Source organism: Sander vitreus, unplaced genomic scaffold, assembly GCF_031162955.1.
Source record: "Sander vitreus isolate 19-12246 unplaced genomic scaffold, sanVit1 ctg216_0, whole genome shotgun sequence".
NCBI classification, from domain to species: domain Eukaryota; kingdom Metazoa; phylum Chordata; class Actinopteri; order Perciformes; family Percidae; genus Sander; species Sander vitreus.
Genome location: NW_027595408.1, coordinates 130021 through 155186, shown reverse-complemented (window position 1 = coordinate 155186; position 25166 = coordinate 130021). Strand labels below are relative to the sequence as shown.

At 44.7% G+C, this 25166-nt stretch overlaps 1 protein-coding gene across 1 annotated transcript in view; it reads left to right on the top strand.

Annotated features, from left to right (window-relative positions):
• Positions 1–25166, top strand: part of LOC144513344 (contactin-associated protein-like 5) — a gene marked incomplete at its 3' end in the record, with an annotated part of 216085 nt that overhangs the window by 68997 nt on the left and 121922 nt on the right. Inside the window, exon 8 of the mRNA XM_078244387.1 lies at positions 612–885. Coding sequence (XP_078100513.1) covers positions 612–885 — 274 coding nt within the window. The remainder of the gene's footprint in view (positions 1–611; positions 886–25166) is intronic.

Below are 25166 nucleotides of genomic sequence, written 5' to 3'. Positions count from 1 at the left end.
TTCCCAGACCTAAGCTCTTAACTTGGTACATTCAAGAGCCCCTATTATGCTTTTTTGGATTTCCCCCCATCTTTTAGTGTTATATAGTTGTTTGTGTATGTAATAGATGCATCCAAATGGATCTTTCTCTCCCACAGACAGCACTTTTTCTCAACTGCCTGAAAGCCCTCGCCCATATTCTTGTTGGAAATTCCTAAATGAATGATGTAATTGATTGAGAAATCTAGCCCATATTTTAATATGTGCTGCCTGAGCAAGCACAGCCCGCGTGGCTTGTGGCTTGTTTGAATGTGGTTGACCAATCGCAACAGAGTGGGCCAGCTGACCAATCAGAGCAGACTGGGTTTTTCAGGAAGGCAAGTGTAAACTTGCTGCTACTTGCAATGCGCATCGTTCTGAAACCTGCGAGTTGACGCCAATGATTCGACGATCAGTCAACGATAGGCAAGACTTGACAATTCCGATTGGACTATGAACATTCTTAGTCGGGTACACCCCTAGTTACTATTACTGATAAAAATGATCGCCAAAACTATGGGGAAAAAAATAGACTAGAGTTGTAATAAACAGAAATGACCCTTTAATTTCTAAGCAGGCATCTCATCCTCCAGGGCAACGTGACCTACTCATGCCCATGGCCCCAGATGGGGGCCTGCACCTTCCTGAGCTCCAGCAGCAGCTTTCTCTCCCTGCCGGTGGTGGCACTGTCTGCCACCATGGGAGGCTTGTCCATTTACTTTCAGTTCAGGACGTGGAACCCTGATGGGCTGCTGCTCTCTGCACAGCTGAAGTCGGAGCCCCAGAGACTGGAGCTGCAGATCAGCAACAGCCGGTTGCTCCTGACCCTCCACAGCTCGGGACAGCAGAGATCACATGCCTCAGCTGGTCAGGAAACAGCACCCACACACACACACACACACACACACACACACACACACACACACACACACACACACACACACACGCACACACACGCACAGCAAACACACACTATTCTATCTATGACTTAATGATTACTATGACTGAGGAGCCATGATTTAAATTCATGCATCATTCATAACTAGACTCGGAGCCCATTTACAACTGGCATTAAAATGTGTTGTATCTCTATTGAATCTCCATGTCATTTAACTTGATTACATTTACACCTGGTGTTAATGTGTCTCCGGTGGTCCACATTGAGATCCGATCGCTCTGTCCAGCACAAACAACCGAACGTCGCTCTCTTCGTTACCATCTCCTCCTGCTGCTTGAGGTGGTCGTCTGGCTGTGCCTTCAGCAGTGCATGGGGGCCACAGCGCACTGCAGGAAGGATAGACATGTTGCAGAGGTTCACCATTTGAAATGCATTTTTGGGACATTGTGTATGTGCATCAGCCACCAGCACTGGCCGCTTGCCTCAGTGCCAAGCATCAACACTGCACCAGGCTGCAATGTGATGCTTTTTATTTATTTTTCATTTCTCTAATGGGACTTTTCTCTTGTGCGCTCCACAGTGTCCGGACCTATTAGAAGCCTGTGCTGGTATTTTGTCTTATGCAATTGCATTTACACTTGTGTTCAATGCAACAAGACCTCCAAACCACACGACGATGTATGTTGTTCCTACCCTCTAATACTACCCATAGGAGTGTTTCATAAATTAGCACCCCTAGCGGTTGAAAGTCCTGAAGTCCTAAAGAAACTTGCTGCTTACTTAACGGGACACACCCCCAGTCTCCTTGGTGAAAATCCTGTGTTTGTGTGACCCATCCACAACCCTCCACTAGAGGGACCTGCTGCCTAACAATACAACCTAAATATGAGTCATAATTGCTGATTGTAACAACTTAAAGAGTTGTTTTTCACAGGAGGACAGTCTGACAGACAATGTGTCCCTTACAACCTCCGGAGCTGGTTTGGCCATCAGATCACATTTTCTCCTCAATGAGTTTTTGACAGCATTTACACCTGAACTTTCATGTAGTCAAGCACTTTTCCATTGCAATACGATCACCCAAAACACATTTTAATGCAAGGTGTAAATGGGGTCTAAGAGTCTACAGCCAGGCCGAGGGTGTGATCAGGTGCACTGTCAATGGAGCAGCGGTAGAACAATTCCAAGAGCTGGTTCTACACTTCTGAGCGATTTGTGCATGTTTGGCTTTTTCTTTTAACGACGGTTTACGTCTTTGAGCCACTGCTTTCTTTCAAAAAACATGTTGAGAACACTGTCAACAAATTAAGCTGTAATCTGGTGATACATTATTGTTCCAAAAATTGTTTTACTTTTCGGATGAGGAAAATAATAGTTTTACAGTAGTTATTGCCCGTATTGGACTATGCTGACATTGTTTACCAAAACACATTGAAATTCACATCTTCAACCTCTCACTATTATTGACAACAATCTCTGCAGAGTCATCCTAAGGTGTCCGTTTCAAACTCATCACTGCTCCATGTACAAATCTTTGTACTGGTCATCCGCAAATACTCAGACATTACCACTAGCTCCTATGTATCTTCAAATGTATCAACTTTAACTATACCTCCTATTTAAAACAATATCTAACCCCATATTTAGCCATTTACCCTCTTAAAAAATATTTAGCAACCCTTATTTACTATTCCTAGAACCGATAAAGAAATAGGCAGACGGGCCTTTAAATTTAAAGCACCTTCTGATTGGAACAATTTCCCAGCCAACATTAAAGCTATTAACTCACTACACAGCTTCAAGAACTCACTAGTATCCCTTCTCAAAACATCATGTTGCTGCATGGTATTGTCTACTAGTGCTTTTCATTTTCTAAAGCATCCACTTGTCAATATAATTGTTTTAATTTCAACTTTATTTTATGAGTATTATTATTTTATTATTACTTTTCTCAACATTCTATATTTTTTTGTGATATTCACTTTTTTCTCCATACAAGAGTTGTGGGTTCAGGTTAAGGAAGTGTGAGTGGGTCAGTAAATGAGAGCCTTTATATATGTATGTTGAGTAAATGATTTATGTATGTATGTATGTAGTAAATGTGATTTTGTCTGTAGTATTGTTTTCTTTATGTTGGACCCCCTTTGAAAACGAGATGGTTCATCTCAAAGGGCTATCCTTCAATAAACTTTCTTCAAACTTTCTTCAACTTAGCCGGCAACATTAATAGTCTTCTTTTCCCTATGCCTTTAACGTGAGGATGAAACTAGCCTGAGTGAGTGTATGTCTTTGCCCAAATTCTTAAGGGGTTGTGCAGTGTCAAGCACTACTCACCCAGAACTGCATGGTATGACGGTCAGAAAACGGCTGCTGGGTCTCTCTGGACTGGCCAGCCTCAGCATTTCCTTGTTGTGATCGTTCAGGTTGTTTTAAAAAGGTGTAGTTACAAAAGACTAGTTGTGGGAAAAACAAGAAAGCAAAGTCTTTTCCGTCAGAACAGTCTTTCTCCCAGTGTGTTACTTCAGCGTGTTTGTGGTGTAGCGTTCACTCCGTTTGAGGCCCTCCGCCTCTGCTTCATCCAACTTCTCAATGAATCTCCGTCATCATCTCAGTCCCCATGCACACATGCACATCTGGTTTATCAAGCCTCACACACACAAAACCTCATTTCACGTCAGTTTTTTCCTATCAGCTCACCACTCAAAATACACTAAACTGTTGATATATCAACAAACAGGTACTCAAAAGACATAAAACCTAAAACATGTATAGGATCATTTATATGTCAATTCATGGTATTTGTAGCCTAATTTATTCCAAAAATAACAATATATGACAAAGCTGAGACATGTAGTGAAAAAGACAGAAGCCCTGTTATAATGCCAGCTTTTAAATCCCAAGTGTATCTGCTATGTCCACTATTCTTCTTCTTCTTCTTATTATTATTATTATTATTATAATACTTTTCCCCCTCCTCTTCTGGGTGGATAATTATTAAGGCTACAGCAGAGGTAATTGCTGAGAGCATTTTGGGTTCAAGCATTAGAGCAATAGAGTTGTGCTGGATCCCAGGGTCAGATGTTGATCAGTTTTAATGCTGGGCATGTGCAGTCTAGCCTAGCCTGGAGGAGAAAACTGCTAACATTACTCAATAACAAGATTCAACACTTTGATGGAGCTAGGGAAGCGGTTCCCCACCAGAGGGGAAAACAACTCTCCGCTCTATTGACTTGTATTGCATGAAACTGCCTCCTCGTCAATTCCTTCTGTTAGCAAACAACAGAAAAATGCCCAAAAGCTGCTGTGTGGTTATATGCACAACCAACAATGTCAAAGGAGAATTCCGGCCAATTTTTACGTTAATCTTGATCGCTATAGCAACGCGAGTACTTTCGATAGAAAAACCCCCAACCCGAATCAATGCAGGCAACACGGAGAAGCTGCAGCTACGTACTACAAGCGTCCCCTGAGCTAAAGCGGCAGTGGTCGGGGCAAGTTTTAGGTGCCTTTGTGCCTCTTAACAGACACAAAATGCAATTAATATGTCTGTGCCACATGAACAGGGCCCTTACGTGTCAACAAGATGTGTTTTCAACTCAGACATTGTTTAAATTCACCTACCCTGGTCCCTGTATCGATCCTGCCGGTAGATAGCTTGCCCTGCTAGCTGATAGCCGTTAGCCGTTAGCTGCTAGCTGCCGTCCGGTGAGTGTATTCAGACAGGCTTCTGTGATAATCATCCCAATAACAATCCACGGTGTTATTGTTATTATATTTAGCACGGTGATGCTAAATATGTATTTTAGCTGTGTAAATATCTAACGTTAGCAAAAGAAACTATTAATAAATTATACAAATATAACATTTCATCCATGATTTTGTGCCTGGTTGCTGGTGCAGGTGCAGATTAGCTAACGTTACATAGCTAACATTAACTCTGGCTCAAGTGTTGGGCATGGCCCCTGTTAAAATGAACTAAACTGAACAGTGATGTCATGTTCATGGTCCGCTTATGGGTTTAACATATTATTGGCAGTTGAAAACATATGTAGCGTAAATAATCTACACGTGTATTGGATTTTGGATATTAATATTGAATATTAATCTATAATCAATTATAAATCAATAATTACTTTCACTCGTGAAAATAGGGCACCACTTCGAGTTTTAGGATTCGAAGACGCTCAAATTGAATGGGTTAAATCATCAAATTTACCGTGTAACGTAATTTAATCACCAATTATGTTTCAAGATTGAGTATTTCTGTCTCAAATCGAAACCCGTAGAGTTCATAGCTGTACACTGACCCGAGATTGTGTTCATGAACAACATAGACATACAACAACTTCATCAATAAATGAAAGGATTTATTAATCAGATAACGAAAATAAAATAACCAGGTACTGTAACTCAGAAAAAGGCAGGATAAATGAATGAGATATGAACACCCACTAACTGTTTAATTGAAACTTAAGAGATGGAAAAATGATTTGAAAAACTATGAGAAAAATGGAAGACTTAAACTGACTCAACAGAAGACTCAGAATGAGAATCAACTTTAAATCAACCAGCATGTCTGATTTAGCCTACTTGTGTTAGGTTTGTCCCTCTGGCCTGTGGGGGCTGGCGTCTTCTGATGCGGCTCACAAAAAGAACAAAGGTTTTGTCCTCTGACTATCTGTGTCCACTTTCAGGAGGAATCAACGAGCCACGTTCTCACTGGCGATCGAAGAGGATTGCTTTGCAGGAAACAGAATCTGTTTGGCCCAGTGGCAAAGGCAGAAATAGTATTTTGGGCGGGCCAGTACAAAAGTGAATGGGCCATTTTCAAAAAGACGTAAAAGTAGCAAAAAGGACAAACTGAAAAAAACAATTTTACCTTCCAACATACTGCATTACAACGGCAATAGCAGTACTGTCTACAACATGCTCAACCAACAAAGCTCAGTCTAAAAAGTTTGTACACAACAATATAGACGAAAAACTTTAAACTACTTTTAGTAAGCTAATGTTAGTTATGTATTAGCAAGCTAAGGCACTTGCAAACATACAGTAGTAGCTTTCTGAACATTTCACAATAACACAAGTGTTAGCTACATACTGTGTACAAAATGCAGTTTTAGCTTAACTTACAGACTTATCACTTGTTAACTAACGTTGTACAAGACATCTTGATGACAGCCATGCTCCACCCTAAACCTTTAGCCATCTTGCCATTAAGAGCCAGGCAGCCTTTTTGACTCAGTGAGTACATTATCTTACTCTCTCTCTTAGCCTACCACTCAGCTAAGTGAGAGTATTAGGGGCTGGTATGCAGGGTTCAACATTAACTTTTTGTCCACCAGCTAAATGATTAGTGAATGTTAAAATTTACTAACTTTACTACTTTAATTTACTACTATTAACTTTTTTTGGCTGGTGAGACAAGCAAATATACCAGCCACTTGCATATTTTACCAGCATTTGGCTAGTAGATGGTGCTAATTTTGAACCCTGCTCGTATGTTCATGTGTTGAAGGGGACTGCAAGGACGGTTGGCATCCGTCCGATTGTGGTGGGCTGGTCTAGGTCTCAAAAGTCCAGGGCTGACTTTTTACCCCAGTCCAGCCCTGCACAAAGTGGCAACTAAACATGAACACAAACAGCAGAGAAGGTGTTTACATACTGCACGACATAGAATAGCCTACATCAGACAGAAATCACACTTGTAACATATCCTTTGTGCATTCATAACAGCATTGTTGCTTCAGGACTATGGTCAGATCATGAGCAGCAAATGTGCTACCAGCAGTAAAAGAAAATCAAAGAATGAAAACTTATAGCCAAGCATTGTTTGAATTATGAAAGATATAATGAAAAGTGGCCAGCAAAACTCCAAATCTTAGACAGTGTATTGAGTCCATGGCAGTGACAGGATCAAAGAAAACAAAAAACTACGTCACTCACAGATCAGTTATCTTCTTATTTAATGTGGGCAAAACACAAACGCGTTTCAGCTAGAAGCCATCATCAGTGTTCATGGTTTCTTACTAAATAGGAAGGTTACTAGGTTACTTAAATAATAATGCAAGAAGCATGAAACACGTTTTACTTAATGTTAGCCTACCTCTGTGAGGGCCAGCACTCAAACCAACTCCTCTCTTACTGATGGGCTGTCAGCTCCGCTGGGGAAATGTCTGCACATGCTGCAGAAAAGCTCGTCTTTATTTACACTGTATTCCTGTCACGTGCAGGGGGGCTATGGGTGCCTGAGCACCTGCCCCTTTGCTTACGAACGTCCGAAGTGCACTTTTGAGTGGCTATTTAAATTATTTATAATTATCGATGCTTAAAACTACACATGAATATTTAAAAATGAATGTGTGAATCAATAATTCGAGAATAAAAAATGTTTGAAAGTAATAACATAGAAGTAAAGTTGGTAGCCTCGTCTACCTGCGCTGCTGCCGGTAGGTGACGTCATTGGCTAGCAACGTGACCTTTCACGTTTGCCTGCCTGCAAGAGCATCGTATTGTTGTTGCGTTAAGAGACGGTGAAAAGCAGGGTAAGATCACTACAGACAGTCTGTTTTCCAAAACCATTTAGTCAATATTAAGGTGTTAGCGTTACAAATAAAATTAACGCAATTGTCGTGGTTACTCCACTGTTGAAATTAGTCTGCCGTATCCTCTGTATTGAGATAAATTCTAAGGCTTGGATGGCGACCAGGGTATCAAATTGAACTAGAAGTTCTCATACACATGTTAGTGTCATTCCTGACATCCTAGAATGAAGAAGGCGAAAACATTTTTACTTCTCCAAAGCTCAATTCTCCTCTTTTCCATTTGCTTTCTGCCTCTCAACCAGCAGCCCACTTAAAAGAACATGTCACTTCTTTGGGAAATTAGATTATTTGTAGTCAGTCCCTCCAGGATTTCGCGATGTCGCGATCGCGCCAATTCACGCAAATTTGACCAATAACCTGAAGTTTCCCGCGACTTCAACCAATCCCAGCAGTCCCACGTGCACTCTGAGAGCCAATGACCAAGCGGGAGTGAGAACGGGTTGATCATTTCCTTGTTTGTGATATGAAGACGAGACGTGTGTGACTTGAACATTTCACATTTACCAACAAAACGTACACAGAAAGACCGTGCAAAACATTTCAGACCGTCTTGCTAACCTGTATACATTTTAACATGAATGTACGCTGTAACGATTTAAAAGTCGCTGAAGTTGCTGCCGTTTCAATCCTGGCTTTCGGTTCTCTGCAGCGGGTGGGGCTGCTGCTCCGTTCCCCCCGCGACTGATGCGCACGCACACACACAAACACACACACAGACACCCACACAAACAACACACACGGTGGATACAGAAAAACCGGAGATGAGACCAGTGGCGCAAAAACTGGGTATGCACTATATGCGGCACCATGGGGGGCGCCAAAGCAATGGTTAAAAAAAAAAATATATATATATTAATATTTTTTGGGTATTTTCAATATGTAGCTGCTGTTGTGCATTTCTAAATCATTTTTAAATTTTCTCAATGTTATTATATAACAGCTTAGAGTAGGCGCCCTGTCTCATAAGATTCCATCATAGAATGTTGACATAGAAGAGGGAGGGGGAGCGGGGAGCGGGGAGCGGGTGGGCGCCGTGAGCGCTGAGTGAGCGCTGAGTGAGCAGCTACGAGCGTACGAAGTAAGTTGCCGCAAAAGAGCAAAGCAAAACAGCTGTTGGGGCTAAAAATAGAAAAAGAAAGAGGGAAAAGGAGATGACATGTCAAGGGATGCGACAGCAGTAAAATATGTGGATGGTGAGAGGCAACAGGTAGGATTTAAAGTGTGACGTCTGTGCTTGGAGGCTTGCAAATATTCATGTTAACAGACTAGCTAGTGTTTGCTATCACTGGGAATGTAGCAGCCAAATGGGGGTTTACCATGGAATCATGCATAGATTTGCTACCAAACTTGGAGGCTTGCAAATATTCATGTTAACAGACTGTTGTCAGACTAGCTAGTGTTTGCTAACACTAGCAGGTAAACTGGGGTTTACGGCTAGCTTACACTATGCAAAACCAAGGTTGCTGAACTGAAAACGGATAAATATAAGGTAGCATGTACAATAAATGACAATAATCTGAAAAACATAACTAATGCTATAACTCTGGTTTATCATTCATCATGCATAGATTTGCCAAACTTGGAGGCTTGCAAATATCCATGTTAACAGACTGTTCTCAGAGTAGCTAGTGTTTGCTAACTTAATGCAAACCAATGTTGCTGATAGCTCCATTTAGATTTAGGTTAAACCCTATGGTACCAATCCCATGCATGACATAGCTCAATTTTATTAAGGTCAAATAACAACTGGTAAATATAAGGTAGCATGCACAATAAATGACAAGAAGAAAAACAAATAAATATGAAAAACATATATAAATATTTAAAATACAAAATGTGAATGTAATTTCAACAGCAGCACAACCTCACTGCATAATAGTTGTCTTATCTAATGTCATCACTAGGCTGATTTAAGAATTTAATTTAGATCTGCTATATTTAACAGTGAGTTCATTTCATTCAGGTGTGAGGATGGTGCATCAGGAAAGACAGGGGGAGGCAACAGGTAGGACTAACATTAGGTGGAAGTGTAGGGGGAGTCACTTGATACCAACAGATCCATCCATCCATCCATCCATCCATCCATCTTCATCCGCTTATCCGGGGTCGGGTCGCGGGGGTAGCAGCTCCAGCAGGGGACCCCAAACTTCCCTTTCCCGGGCCACATTAACCAGCTCCGACTGGGGGATCCCGAGGCGTTCCCAGGCCAGGTTAGAGATATAATCCCTCCACCTAGTCCTGGGTCTCCCCCGAGGCCTCCTCCCAGCTGGACGTGCCTGGAACACCTCCCTAGGGAGGCGCCCAGGGGGCATCCTTACCAGATGCCCGAACCACCTCAACTGGCTCCTTTCGACGCAAAGGAGCAGCGGCTCTACTCCGAGCTCCTCACGGATAACTGAGCTTCTCACCCTATCTCTAAGGGAGACGCCAGCTACCCTCCTGAGGAAACCCATTTCGGCCACTTGTACCCTGGATCTTGTTCTTTCGGTCATGACCCAGCCTTCATGACCATAGGTGAGGGTAGGAACAAAAACTGACCGGTAGATTGAGAGCTTTGCCTTCTGGCTCAGCTCTCTTTTCGTCACAACGGTGCGATAAATTGAATGTAATACCGCACCTGCTGTGCCGATTCTCCGACCAATCTCCCGCTCCATTGTCCCCTCACTCGCGAACAAGACCCCAAGGTACTTGAACTCCTTCACTTGGGGTAAGGACTCATTCCCTACCTGGAGAAGGCACTCCATCGGTTTCCTGCTGAGAACCATGGCCTCCGATTTAGAGGTGCTGATCCTCATCCCAGCCGCTTCACACTCGGCTGCGAACCGATCCAGTGAGTGCTGAAGGTCACAGGCCGATGATGCCATCAGGACCACATCATCTGCAAAAAGCAGCGATGAGATCCCCAGCCCACCGAACTGCAACCCCTCTCCACCCCCGACTACGCCTCGATATCCTGTCCATAAATACTACAAACAGGATTGGTGACAAAGCGCAGCCCTGGCGGAGGCCAACTCTCACCTGAAACGAGTCCGACTTACTGCCGAGAACCCGGACACAGCTCTCGCTTTGGTCGTACAGAGATTGGATGGCCCTGAGAAGGGACCCCTCACCCTGTACTCCCGCAGCACCTCCCACAGTATCTCCCGGGGCACCCGGTCATACGCCTTCTCCAGATCCACAAAACACATGTAGACTGGTTGGGCATACTCCCAGGCTCCCCTCCAGGATCCTTGCGAGAGTAAAGATCTGGTCCGTTGTTCCACGACCAGGACGGAATCCGCATTGTTCCTCTTCAACCTGAGATTCGACTATCGACCGAACCCTCCTTTCCAGCACCTTGGAGTAGACTTTACCGGGAGGCTGAGAAGTGTGATACCCCTGTAATTGGCACACACCCTCTGGTCCCCCCTTTTTAAAAAGGGGGAACCACCACCCCGGTCTGCCACTCCTTAGGCACCGTCCCAGACTTCCACGCAATGTTGAAGAGGCGTGTCAACCAAGACAACCCCTCCACACCCAGAGCTTTAAGCATTTCTGGACGGATCTCATCAATTCCTGGGGCTTTGCCACTGTGGAGTTGTTTAACTACCTCAGCAACCTCCACCAGGGAAATTGATGCCAATCCCCCCCTCATCCTCCAGCTCTGCCTCTACCATAGAGGGCGATTAGTCGGATTTAGGAGTTCCTCAAAGTGCTCCTTCCACCGCCCCTATTACCTCCTCAGTTGAGGTCAATAGCGTCCCCATCCTTACTGTACACAGCTTGGATGGTTCCCCGCTTCCCCCCTCCTGAGGTGGCGAACGGTTTTCCAGAAGTACCTTGGTGCCGACCGAAAGTCCTTCTCCATGTCTTCTCCGAACTTCTCCCACACACGCTGCTTTGCCTCTTTCACGGCAGAGGCTGCAGCCCTTCGGGCCCTTCGGTACCTTGCAACTGCCTCCGGAGTCGTCTGGGATAACATATCCCGGAAAGACTCCTTCTTCAGTCGGACGGCTTCCCTGACCACCGGTGTCCACCACGGTGTTCGTGGGTTACCGCCCCTTGAGGCACCTAAGACCCTAAGACCACAGCTCCTCACCGCAGCTTCAGCAATGGAAACTTTGAACATTGTCCACTCAGGTTCAATGCCCCCCAGCCTCCACAGGGATGCACGAAAAGCTCCGCCGGAGGTGTGAGTTGAAAGTCTGTCGGACAGGGGCCTCCTCCAGACGTTCCCAATTTACCCGCACTACCCGCTTTGGGCTTACCAGGTCTGTCCAGAGTCTTCCCCCACCCCTGACCCAACTCACCACCAGATGGTGATCGGTTGACAGCTCCGCCCCTCTCTTCACCCGAGTGTCCAAAACATATGGCCTCAGATCAGATGAAACGATTATAAAATCGATCATTGACCTTTGGCCTAGGGTGCTCTGGTACCAAGTACACTTATGAGCATCCCTATGTTCGAACATGGTGTTCGTTATAGACAATCCATGACTAGCACAGAAGTCCAACAACAAACAACCACTCTGGTTTAGATCAGGGAGGCCGTTCCTCCCAATCACGCTCTCCATGTGTCTCCATCATTACCCACGTGCGCGTTGAAGTCCCCCCCCAGCAGAACTATGGAGTCCCCGACTGGAGCCCCATGCAGGACTCCACTCAAGGTCTCCAAGAAGGCCGAATACTCTGAACTCTTGTTTGGTGCATATGCACAAACAACAGTCAGAGTTTTCCCCCCCACAACCCGCAGGCGTAGGGAGGCGACCCTCTCGCCCACCGGGTTAAACTCCAACGTAGCGGCGCCAGCCGGGGGCTTGTGAGTATCCCCACACCCGCCCGGCGCCTCACACCCTGGGCAACTCCGGAGAAGAAAAGAGTCCAACCCCTATCCAGGAGTATGGTTCCAGAACCAAGACTGTGCGTAGAGGTAAGCCCCCACCAGATCTAACCGGTAGCGCTCCACCTCCCGCACAAGTTCCGGCTCCTTCCCCCACAGAGAGGTGACATTCCACGTCCCCAGAGCCAGCCTCTGCTGCCCGGGTCTGGTCCGTCGAGGCCCCTGACCTTCACTGCCACCCATGTGGCAGCGCACCCGACCCCAGCGGTTCCTCCCACAGGTGGTGGGCCCATGGGATGGAGGGATGTCCGCCACGTAGCTTTTTCGGGCTGTGCCCGACCGGGCTCCGTGGCAAACCCGGCCACCAGACGCTCGCTGACGAGCCCTCCATCTGGGCCTGGCTCCAGACGGGGGCCCCGGGCTTCCTCCGGGCAGGGTCACTTCATCCCTTCCTCGATTTTTCATAGGATTTTTGAACCATTCTTTGTCTGGCCCCTCACCTGAGACCACTTTGCCTTGGGAGACCCTACCAGGAGCACAAAGCTCCAGACAACACAGCCCTCAGGTTCATAGGGACACACAGACCTCTCCACCACGATAAGGTGATGGTTCCCGGAGAAGCACCAACAGATTCATTTCTTAATATTATTGATATGGAAAAACTAATGAAAAATCTATTACATGTTTGTTTGACAATATGTCTTAGTGGAGAAGAACACAGGCAAGGAGTGAATGAGACAGACATGAGACCAGTGATGACATCAGGTAGAGATGAGACCAGTGATGACATCAGGTAGGAGTTCTATTAGACCACACAAAACTAAATGTCCAAGATGGTTTGAAGTTCTGTTGACCAACCTATTCACTGTGTCCTTTTTGGGGGGGAAATAGTGCAGACAGAGATGGAAAGCCACCACCACTCAAATCACATCAACCAGGTTAGGTTAGGTTTCCAATTGTCACAGTTTGGCAACTGGGCAACCGTTAAAATCACTGATATACTTTAAAGTAAACCTTTATTATTTAAAGCCCATACATGATGATGTCCGGCCACAATTGTTGCTGCATACCCCTCTGACACTGGGTAGTTGTGCCACTGGATGAGACGACACGATGACCTAAATTGAGGACAGCTACAATCATTATTTTAAGTGCAATGATAAGTTAAAGTCCAATAAGTACTTTTGCAGCATCCTGAGCCTTTTTGGTAAGGTTACTAGGAAAACTCAGCCCAGAGTAGTTTTATTCTCCCCAAAACAAGTTACCTTTTTATTTTTAAAGAACTATAAAAAAAATAAAAAATAAATAAATCTTTCACTGTCTCCCGCAACTTCATTGCAACGAACATACAAAAGACATCACAACTTTTATCGCAATTTTTTACAAAAAGTGGTCTATACATTTTGACTTCTTAATAAAGGACATCCTTAAATTTTGAGAAACTAATCTGAAACATGCTGCATACCTTTGCAAATCCCTTTCTGATTCAAAGCCTACTAGCCCACTGCTACAGAAATCTGATAGTCAGCTCAGGTTGCAGTTATAGGCTACAATTAAACTGTTTATCTGGTTTGATATCTTGTTATCTTGTCTCTTTTTGTAAATCATGATATTGAATTCTGCTACAGTGCAAAGATGCCACGTAAAGAGAGAATAAGGAAGCAGAAAAAGAAGGACCTGCAGGAGGCAGCAAAAGGCATGTTCATACATACTTATTATATTAATATATATAATTTGGTGCTGAAACAGTTCTATTATGAAGAATCAGAATCAGAAAGGGTTTTATTGCCAAGTACGTTTTTTAACACATACAAGGAATTAGTTTTGGTGTTGTTGGTGCACGTCACACATTCTTTAGATGGAATATTAAACAATATAAGTATAGGTACAAACAATATAAGTATAAGTATATTTACACATTATGTATTAAGTTAAAAATAAAGAATAAATAAAGATATAAATAAAAAAGAAAGAGCAAAGAGCATTACAGCAGAGAGAGAACAGTGGCATGAATGTGGAGAGTCAGGGTAGTTTCCGGGCCTTGTTAATAAGGCTAGTGGCGGAGGGGAAAAAGCTGTTCATGTGACGTGAGGTTTTGGTCCTGATGGACCTCAGCCTCCTGCCAGAGGGGAGTGTCTCAAAGAGTTTGTGTCCGGGGTGGGAGGGGTCAGCCACAATCTTTCCAGCACGCTTCATTGTCCTGGTGGCGTAAAGGTCCTGGAGCGTCGGCAGATTGCAGCCAATCACCTTCTCTGCTGACCGAATGACACGCTGCAGTCTGCCCTTGTCCTTGGCTGTGCTAGCACCGTACCAGATGGTGATGGAGGATGTGAGGATGGACTCAATGATGGCTGTGTAGAAGTGCACAGGTTGAATTTCTTCAGTTGCCGCAGGAAGTACATCCTCTGTTGTGCTTTCTTTACGAGGGAGCTGATGTTCAGCTCCCACTTGAGGTCCTGGGAGATGGTAGTTCCCAGGAAGCGGAAAGACTCCACAGTGTCAATTGTGGAGCCACAAAGGGTGATGGGGGCAGGTGGGGCTGGGTTCTTCCTGAAGTCCACAACCATCTCCACTGTCTTTAGAGCATTAAGCTCTAGATTGTTTTGCTTGCACCAGATCACCAGGTGGTCAGCCTCCCACCTGTAGGCGGACTCGTCGCCATCAGAGATGAGTCCGATGAGGGAGGTGTCGTCCGCAAACTTCAGAAGCTTGACAGACTGGTGACTAGAGGTGCAGCTGTTGGTGTACAGGGAGAAGAGCAGGGGGGAAAGAACACAGCCCTGGGGCGATCCGGTGCTGATGGACTGTGAGTCGGAGACGTGTTTCCCCAGCTTCACATGCTGCTTCCTGTCAGACAGGAAGTCAGTGATCCACCTGCAGGTGGAGTCAGGCATGCCTAGCTGGGAGAGTTTCTCCTGAAACAGAGCCGGGATGATGGTGTTAAAGTCCACAAACAGGATCCTGGTGTAGGTTCCTGCGGAGTGCAGGTGCCGGAGGATGTAGTGGAGGGCCAGGTTGACTGCATCGTCTACAGACCTATTGGCTCTGTAGGCAAACTGCAGGGGGTCGAGGAGGGGGTCGGTGATGGTTTTGAGGTGTGAAAGCACAAGGTGCTCAAAGGACTTCTTAACCACAGAGGTCAGGGTGACGGGTCTGAAGTCATTAAGTCCTGTGGTCCTTGGCTTCTTGGGGACAGGGATTATGGTTGAGGTCTTGAAGCAGGTTGGCACATGGCATGTCTCCAGTGAGGTGTTGAAAATGTCTGTGAACACTGGAGACAGCTGATCAGCGCAGTGCTTCAAGCTGGATGGGGAGACAGCATCCGGTCCAGCAGCTTTCCTGGGGTTCTGTCTCCTAAAGAGTCTGTTGACGTCCCTCTCATGGATGGAGAGAGTCGTCACTGAGGTGGGTGGGGGGGTGACCTTTATGGAGGGCATTGGTGGGGAGGCCCAGGACCCTGCTGAGGTGGGGGAGGTGGAGGTGAAGCACAGTGGCTGTAGCTGTAGGGAGGTGTCGTGGGGGATGGTGTCAGGACTGTCCTTTTGTCTTTCAAATCGACAGTAGAACTCGTTCAGGTCGTTGGCTAGGTGTCGGTCATTGAAGGAGTGGGGGGGTTTTAGGCTTATAGCTGGTGATCTGCCTTAGTCCTTTCCAGACAGTTGCAGAGTCGTTCGCTGAGAACTGGCGTTGGAGCTTCTCAGAGTACCGTCGTTTAGCCTCCTTCACTGCCTTGCTAAACTTGTACTTCGACTCTTTAAATCTGTCTTTGTCCCCACTCCTGAACGCCTCTTCCTTAGTCAGCCTTAACCTTCTGAGTTTGGCTGTGAACCAGGGTTTGTCATTGTTGTAACTCACCCTGGTGCTTGATGGAACACAGCAGTCCTCACAGAAGCTGATGTATGACGTCACAGCCTCTGTGTACTCATCCAGACTGGTAGCAGTCCTGAACACATCCCAGTTAGTAGAATCCAAACACGACTGGAGATCCTCCACAGCCTCACTGGTCCACTTCCTTGATGTCCTCACTACAGGTTTGCAGAGCTTAAGTTTCTGCCTGTAGGCGGGGATCAGGTGAACCATGACGTGGTCAGAGAAACCCAGTGCAGCACGGGGGACGGCGTGATAAGCATCCCTGACTGTGGTGTAACAGTTATCCAGAATGTTCTCCTCTCTGGTTGGGCATTTAATATGCTGTCTATATTTAGGTAGTACATGAGTGTGGTTTCCTTTATTAAAGTCTCCAAGGACAATAACTAGGGAGTCCGGGTTGGTCCGCTCCACTCACAGTATCTGGTCGGCGAGCATGCGCTGTGCGTCCTGCACGTTGGCCTGTGGTGAGATGTAAACACCGACCAGAATGAAGGAGTGGAACTCACGGGGTGAATAAAAAGGCTTACAGTTTATGATGAAATATTCCAGGTCAGGAGAACAGTGCTGCTGGATCACTGTCACGTTGTTGCACCAGCCGCTGTTGATGTAGAAACAGATTCCTCCACCTTTAGTTTTGCCGGAGAGGTCTGTGTCTCTGTCCACTCTGAAAAGCTGGCAGCCTGCCAGCTGCAGCGCAGAGTCCGGTATTAATCCACAGAGCCACGTCTCCGTGAAGCACAAAACAGCAGATGAAGAAAAGTCCCGGTTTCTCACCAACAGCAGTTGTAATTCCTCCAGTTTGTTGGGCAGTGAACGCACGTTAGAGAGGAATATTCCCGGGAACGGTGTACGTAATCCTCGCTGGCGGAGACGCACCGGCCCGTTTCCCTCTCCTCCGACGTTTCGCTGCGTGAGCAAAGGTGAGCGCACCTTTGACCAGAATGTCCAAAATTTCCAGTGAAGGGAGAAGAAAAGTGGGAAATAAGTCAGATGGTGTTGTTCCCCTGAAGTTCACGAGCTCTTCACTGGTGAATGAGATACGGGTACCATCGCAAGAAACAAAACAAAACAGAGCAAACCAACACACCGTGTCACCATTCTGCGGCGCCATCCATGAAATGCAATCATTTGATAATTCAAATGTGGTATGATTTCAATTGCCTTTTTTACACAGTGTCAGAATTACCTTTATTCTTTTAGGGATATATACCAGCTGTTCACATTGCAATGGTACTGAATGTTTAGGGTACTGCTGAGCAAATTGTTACTTGTTCTCAGGAGAGGAAAGTGATTCATCAGATGAGGAGATGGAGGAGGAGACAGAGGTGGTGAATGAGGAGCAGAGCAGAGATTCAGATTCAGAGGCAGAGCTTGAAGCAGAAAGTGTGCAGGAAGCAACTCATCCACATGCAGTGAATGAGGGAGATGCAGAGGAGTGTGCAGCTCAGGGGTCAGCTTAGGAGGACATTGAAGCCAGAGAAGGGCCATTCTCAAATTTACTTGAACTGCAACACCCAACCGATCCTGCTCATATCCTCAAATTCATTCTAAAGTATTATAAGGCTTGTGTCAAATTTTGCAACAATATTGGTCCCTGCCAGCCAGCATTCTCATCATTTCCAAAGAATGCAGACGGACGGTCATTTAAAAAACAATGGTATGAGTGGCCTGGTTGGCTCAGTGGGTAGATATACTTCTCTACGCCTTGACGCAGAGGTCCAGGGTTCGAGTCTGACCTGAGACAATTTCCTGCATGTCTTCCCCCTCTCTCTCACCTAGCTGTCCTATCAATTAAAGGCAGGAAAGCCCCCCCCCCCAAAAAAAACAAACAATGGTATGACAAGAATCCATGGTTGGAGTATTCTCCCAGTGCTGATGCCATGTTTTGTTTTAGTTGCCGTCTTTTCTCAAAAGATGAAAAATACACAAGCTGCAACACCTGGAAAACAGAGGGGGTAAACAAGTGGAAAAAAGCTTTAGAAAAAAAATCAAAGAACCCAATGCATCAGAGTCTCACATGTGTTGTATGGTGAGTTGGAACACATTCAAGAAAAATTCATTGGAGGCTGCTTTTGAAGTTGGTCATCTTGAATGGCAGTCTGCTAAACGACGAGAGAGGGAGAGAAACAGAGAAGTGTTGTCCCGATTAATCAAAATTACTCTTTACCTGGCAAGACAGGGTTTGTCCTTTAGGGGGGACGATGAAACCTCATCAAGCCAAAATCGAATTTCCTAGAGTTGGTGGAGTTGTTAAGCAAACATGACAATATTATGTGCAATTAAACTACACCTTGATGCTGTAAAAGAAAAGCAGGGAACTCAAACAAGACCTCTTGTCTCACTACTCTCAAACAGAACACAGAATGATTTAATCAAAGCTCTGGCCATATCAATGAAACATGACATCCAAAAAGAAATTCAAAAGAGCAAGATCTTTTTCATACTGATGGATGAAACCACAGATGTTTCACACACTGAACAGGTTTCCTTTGTTGTGAAATATGTACATAATTTGAAAATTAAGGAGCGCTTTCTTCAGGTGTGTAATGTTCATTCAACAAGTGGAGAAGTTCTCGAAAGAAAGAAATGGAATGGAAGAAAATGACTTCAAAGTAGAGAATATCCGTGGTCAAGGTTATGATTGGGCTGCAAACATGAGTGGTTGCTACAAGGGCCTTCAATCAAGAATTCTCAGACAAAATCCCAAGGCCTTGTACGTGCATTGCCAAGCACATTGCCTGAACCTGGTGTTGGTGGAAAGTGCCAAGTCGAACATCACCTTTCTCACATTTTTAGTTATATATATATATATATATATATAAGGGTTGTCAATCGATTAAAAAATGTAATCGAATTAATTACATACTCTGTAATTAATTAATCACATACATAATTAACGGTGCCTGAACCAATACTTTTTAATAAAGTAAAAAAAAAGTTAAAAAAAACACTAAAGTTGGCGACATTGAAGAACTTGTTTATTGCTAAGACCATATGGTCAAAATTAAATGATTTAATAATAATGTATGTAATAACTATAACAATAACTTAATTCACTAGTAAATTGCTATTGAACGACAAAAACAACCACCAGATGGGAAAAGGACATTTAATAATAACTTCGAATGCACCACGAGGCTGTAAATTACCAGTTTCATTGAACGCACCGTCTGTGTTTTTCTGATGTCGGTAGCTGCAGATTGTTACCAAGGGGGTAAGCTTCTCCTCGGACCGCGACCCTCCTATGGCGGCATTTTGATGCTAATAAGCCATCATCTCCCGTTAGCATTCCATTGACTGGCATTCATTTTGGCGCCACTTTGACAGCGAATAACTTTACATCTGAAGCGTTTAAAGACTCTATTTGTCCGTTGTTTATTTCTAAAGAAACACGACAATGTATAAAAGGCTCCATTACCTTGTACCTCACGTTATGGCTCCGTAGCAGACGTTTTTTTTTAAACAATAGGTTAATGATTGGGTCATAACCACGAGACTTACTGTCGCATAGTAGAGGAATTACTGTATAGTACAGGAGAAGCGCGCAGGCAGTTTCGTCTCACATTAGCTGTTTAAGTGTAATTACTAATGTTTACTATCATTTTAGTGATCAATAATTAGCCTGTGTCTATGTTATCTCCTTACATATACCTACGCTCTCCGTCTCTGCAAGATTGGGAATGATTGAGATTTCTCTTGGCACAGCTACCAGAAGACTTCCAACTTTCAGACAGGTTGCTCACGTCACATCTAGGTCTTCAAGCTCAGTTGGAGGCTGCGCAGTAACACTCAGCGCTCTCCGGAAAAGGCCTTCTAAAGGCCTTCACTGGTCTCCGTCCAGAGCAACGGGATCTGTTGGTCCATTCTTATATACTGTCTATGATTGTTACACCCCGTGTTGAATCCTCTACAGTGAAATACAGACAAACTTTACACCGTTTAGCGTTAGCTGTCAGCATTTTAACCGTTTTTAATCCAGCTACTAGCTAGCGGTAGGCTAACGTTAGCTGCTGTTGAGTATTGTGTTAACTAGCTAGTGGTAGGCTAACGTTAGCTTCTGTTGAGTATAGTGTTAACTAGCGTCACATGCAGCGGTGTTTGTGTTTCCTGTTTCGTCTGTTTCAGAGCATCAGAAAGAAGAGCAGACATATCAGTGACACCAGATTTCGGTACCCAACCCTATTCAGGAAGAAGATTGTATAAGTAAATGTTCCAATTAATGATCCAGCCAGCACATTCTTGTCTCCCTCCTTCATTTTACAGTCCAGTGGTGGCTAGAACGGCTCCGGGTCAAACCTCAATATGGAATGGATTAATCTGCGTTATTTTTTTTTAACGCATTATTTTTTCTCAGATTAATTAATCAAAATTAATGCATTATTTTGACAGCCCTAATATATATTATTAGTTGAAAAATGTTACGCTTTTGTGGCCAATTCATCAAAACGGCACTGTGCACTTATTGAGACACAGAAGCTAATGCACCCGGGTCAACGCCCACTGGAGCTTCAGAAGCTATCAGACACCCAGTGGGCCTGCAGAGAGAGACTCTCTCTTACTCTGCTCTTATGAAGTTCCTTCAGGAAATGAATCCCCCAGACTCTTCAGCTGGTGAGGCAGTGAGCCTGCTCAATGGCATTCATTTTTGAGTTTTTCTTGTGTCTGGAGATCACCTGTCCAATCTTCCAGGTAACTGCAAGTGCTTCTGATGCACTGCAGTAGAAAGGGATGGACCTGGCTGCAGCATACAAAATTGTGGAAGGAGTTTTGCAAAGGTTGGTCTATTGCAGAACAGAAAAAGAGTTTGAAAACATTTATGAACATGCTACAGTGGAGGCTGCATCAATGGGCCTGGACCCCCCCATCAGAAGTACCTGGACAAGCTATGAAGAGGAAAGTGCTAGAAAGGTTCAACATACCTTTTCAACTTTGCAAGACTACTACTGTGCTAAAGTGTACTACGTTTTTTTGGACACAATGACACAAGAGCTTCAGAGACGCTTTAAAGGAGGAGATAATACTACATGCATTCCACCATCTCATAGTGCAGCAGAATTGGAAGACACAGAGCTGCCCAACAGAGGCACTCGAAGCTGTCAGGAGGCCCTGTCATTTCTATGACATTGCTGATGAGGATAAATTGTTGACAGAACTGAAAGTATTTCATACATCCTACTCATGCCCCCCTCCAGTCACTGTGGCTTCTGTTCAATCTGTTATCACAGAGCTGATGTGATTTTCCCTTGCTTATCTGAGCTGCTGACCACATATGGCACTCTACCTGTGTCCACAGCGACTGTGGAACGTTCATTTTCCAAATTAAAACTGGTGAAGACAAAACTTTGTAAAGAGGAGAGGCTATCTTATCTAACTGCTTTTGTTGGCCATTGAAAAGGGTGTTCCAATCAATCACAGTGTTGTGATTGACATTTTCCGGGACATGGCCTACAGAAAGATTCTCTTATGAAGAGTGCCGTATGTTACACACACACATTCTCTTCTTACTCTGTCTCTCTCTCACTCACTCAAGCTCTCACACACACACACACACACACACACACACACACACACACACACACACACACTAGATTTTTATTTCAATCACATAGTATGTCAGATTGTTGCATTTTGGATAGATAATATTTGTGTGAATGTAGTCTGATGTAAAGCTCCATATTTCATTCTAAGGTGTACAGTATTGTGGATTTAGTATGATGTAAAATGTCATATTGTACTTTCTATATATAGTTTGGATACTGTATGTAAGATTACTTTTTGCTTGGACAATATTTTTGACAGACAGTACAACATATGTCACCATCACAACTTACAAGACATATACATCATCCACTGTCCCCTTTTAAGAATACAGAAAGAAGAAAAAACAAAACAACAACATCATGTGCCTTACATTACATAACATTATTCTACCAGTCAAACACTATATTGGATTAGATCAGAACCGGTGCCTTATATTCAGACAGACAACCCCTCTATTGCCATCAGGAAGGAGCCCCAGACTTGATTAAAGATATCCTCTCTCCCCATTACTCTGGAAGTGACTCGCTCATACGTAGCCATTCTTGTCATTTGTTCAGTCCATTCCCTAAAGCAGCACAGAGTAGATGACTTCCTAGGCTTCCCTTGAGTAGGCCGTTTTACGAAAATTGATGGCTAATTGCAAATTTGGTAAGACGTGTCGGACTTTAGCTAGGAGCTCCACACAGTCTGACGAGAAAGCGGCAACCTCCATACCCAGGGTACTGGTCTGCTGGAATACTCGGGGCTGGCTGCCAGCTGCCGGCATAACTAGAGTAGCTATATTTACAGTTTGAATTTCGTCACGCCACTTATATAACATCTACCCCAAGGTCTTATAAAGCTAACAATGGTGTCTGATTTCAATTTAATGCATTTTTGTGAATTTCAGAGGAATTCTAAGAGGAGGCTAGCTAGCTCTCATTGATAGAGCTCCATCCAGCCGCAGGCTCTATCAATGAGACTCGCGGACAAGAGGCGTTTATTTCCCCGATCATTTGTTTAAATAACTCAACACATTATAATTACACACATTATAAGATTAACTGGAACCTGTGGTAAGAGATTCCTGGCGTAACAAGCTCGCTGACCGCGCTCTCACTCACACACACACACACCGGCCATTTAGCAGGAAGAGGGGAGCTGCAGGCCTTGGAGCTCTGTCAGGGCAGCGACGTTTGGTAGTCTGTTAACCCAAAAAAATGGTTTGCGCGAGTATGGAGTGCCGTGGGTTGCCAGCCGCTCCATCTACCTCACAGCAGGCCGGGGTCTGTGAAGGAAGGCAGGCCGGGCAGCAAGGCAGCAACACAGGCAGCACCAGCCGCTGAACTCCGACACACAGTCGGACAAAAAATTTGCAATTAGACATACATTTTCGTAAAACGGCCCATATTTGACTTCTACATAGTTGATTTCTCGCATAAAAAAGTCTCAGAAGTGAATTTAGTGGTAAAATGAACACAAGATGAACAATGTATACAATTTCTGAGATCTGCGCGACCTATTCAGAAGACTAAGCTTCAGGTCAGTGGTGTAGCCTATGTAAATGTTTGGGCGTGACAAAGAGAGAGACTAGAGCCAGATGAGGAGGAGCCACCGAGTTGACGTCAACTAGGCGGCTCGTTGAGATTTGCCCGTTTTCAGAGGCAGTTTCAAATAGTGGGACTCTGAGCTTCTATGTATGTCCTAGTTACCCACTAAACTGTCGTTATTCAACTACGACAAGGTAAAATCGGTTTTGCATTCTATCACCCCTTTAAAGAGAAGCCATTGTTGTCGCGGTAACTTTTAACAGTACATTACTTAACACATCCATGGTAGTACATGTCTTAAAAGCCAGCTAGCTAACGTTAGCTGCTGAAGGCAGCACAGAGTCTGCATGCTGTTACCATGGCAACCATCTACGTTCCGAAGGCTTCCTAATAGTTTGATCCTTATTCTATGGTTTAAACGGTTTCGTTTTAATCAGAAGAGAAGACACATTAAACACACACACACACACACACACACACACACACACACACAACTAGTTATGTTAATATTTCTTTTTTTTTTTTTTTTTACATACATTTGAATATTTTTCATAACAAAACGTATTTTGATCAAACTTGGCTGGAACGGCCAGTGAGTAAAGTGGGCGGGCCAGTGCCGCCCTGGCCCATTACTGACAATGCGCCTGGTATGGCCTGCTGGCCGGTGTCTGCAAGCAGTGTAGGTGTATAGTGTGTCTATGTAGTATATATTTTCCCATCGCTAATTTATAATAACACTGGATTAACATTCTAACATGGCCTAAACAGGACAGGTTAAACATAATCAGTTAACACACATCTTGCATAGTATACATTCATTAAAATACCAAGGGTTATAACTTTTAGATTTAATAAGCACATTAAACCATGTCTTTGATAATATATCTTCGTCTACATTTTGCTACCAAGTTACCACGCTGGTGGATGTAACGATCTGGCACCGATGGGGATTTCAGCCTGGGTATAAGTACTGCAGAGGTGAATCATGGAATAGGCCACAGCTGTGCAGGTAGAATGGATTGAACGGCCACGCCCCTTGACCTACTTCCTAGAAGTCACGCCCCTTGACCTACTTCCAGGTAGAGTGCTCACAAAACAGACAGAAACAGAAGGGAAAGGGGAGAGAACACACACATAGGACGGGGAAAAACAGCTGCCCCATAACACATTTAGCAGTTTGAACACAGAAGTTCTTCATGAATACTAAATGTATTGTACTGAAATTGTGGCTGGTGTGTGTTGATTGGATCACAGATTCTATGTTAACTGGGGGAAAAACTGGTATTTTCTACTGTTCTACTGTGAAAGGGGAGAGAACACACACACAGGACGGGGAAAAACAGCTGCCCCATAACAGTACCCCCCCCTCAATGGGTGCCTGTCAGGATGTTCACGATGAAAGTCTTTAACCAACTGCGGATCCAGAATAAAATGTCTGAGGATCCAGGTCCTCTCCCCGGGCCCATAACCCTCCCAATCAACCAGATATTGGAGTCATCTACTTTGCCTCCGAACGTCCAGGAGCCTCCGGACCGTGTAGGCCGGATGGTCGTCAATAATCCAAGTGGGCGGCGGGGGATCCGCAGGGGGGCACAAAGGACTGGAGGACACAGGTTTCAGTTGCGACACGTGGAATGTAGGGTGGATCTTCATAGCCTGCGGCAACTTCAACTGGACAGCAGAGGGATTAACAATGGACTCAATAACAAAAGGTCCCAAATACCGGGGCGACAAATTGCGAGACTTGGTATGCAGAGGAATGTTTTTGGAGGAGAGACAAACCTCCTGACCCGGTTGGAACTATTCGCCATTCTTTTGTTCCGCTCAGTGGTCCGAAGCAGGACCTCATGGGCATCGCTCCAAACCTTGTGGCAGCGGCGATGGTT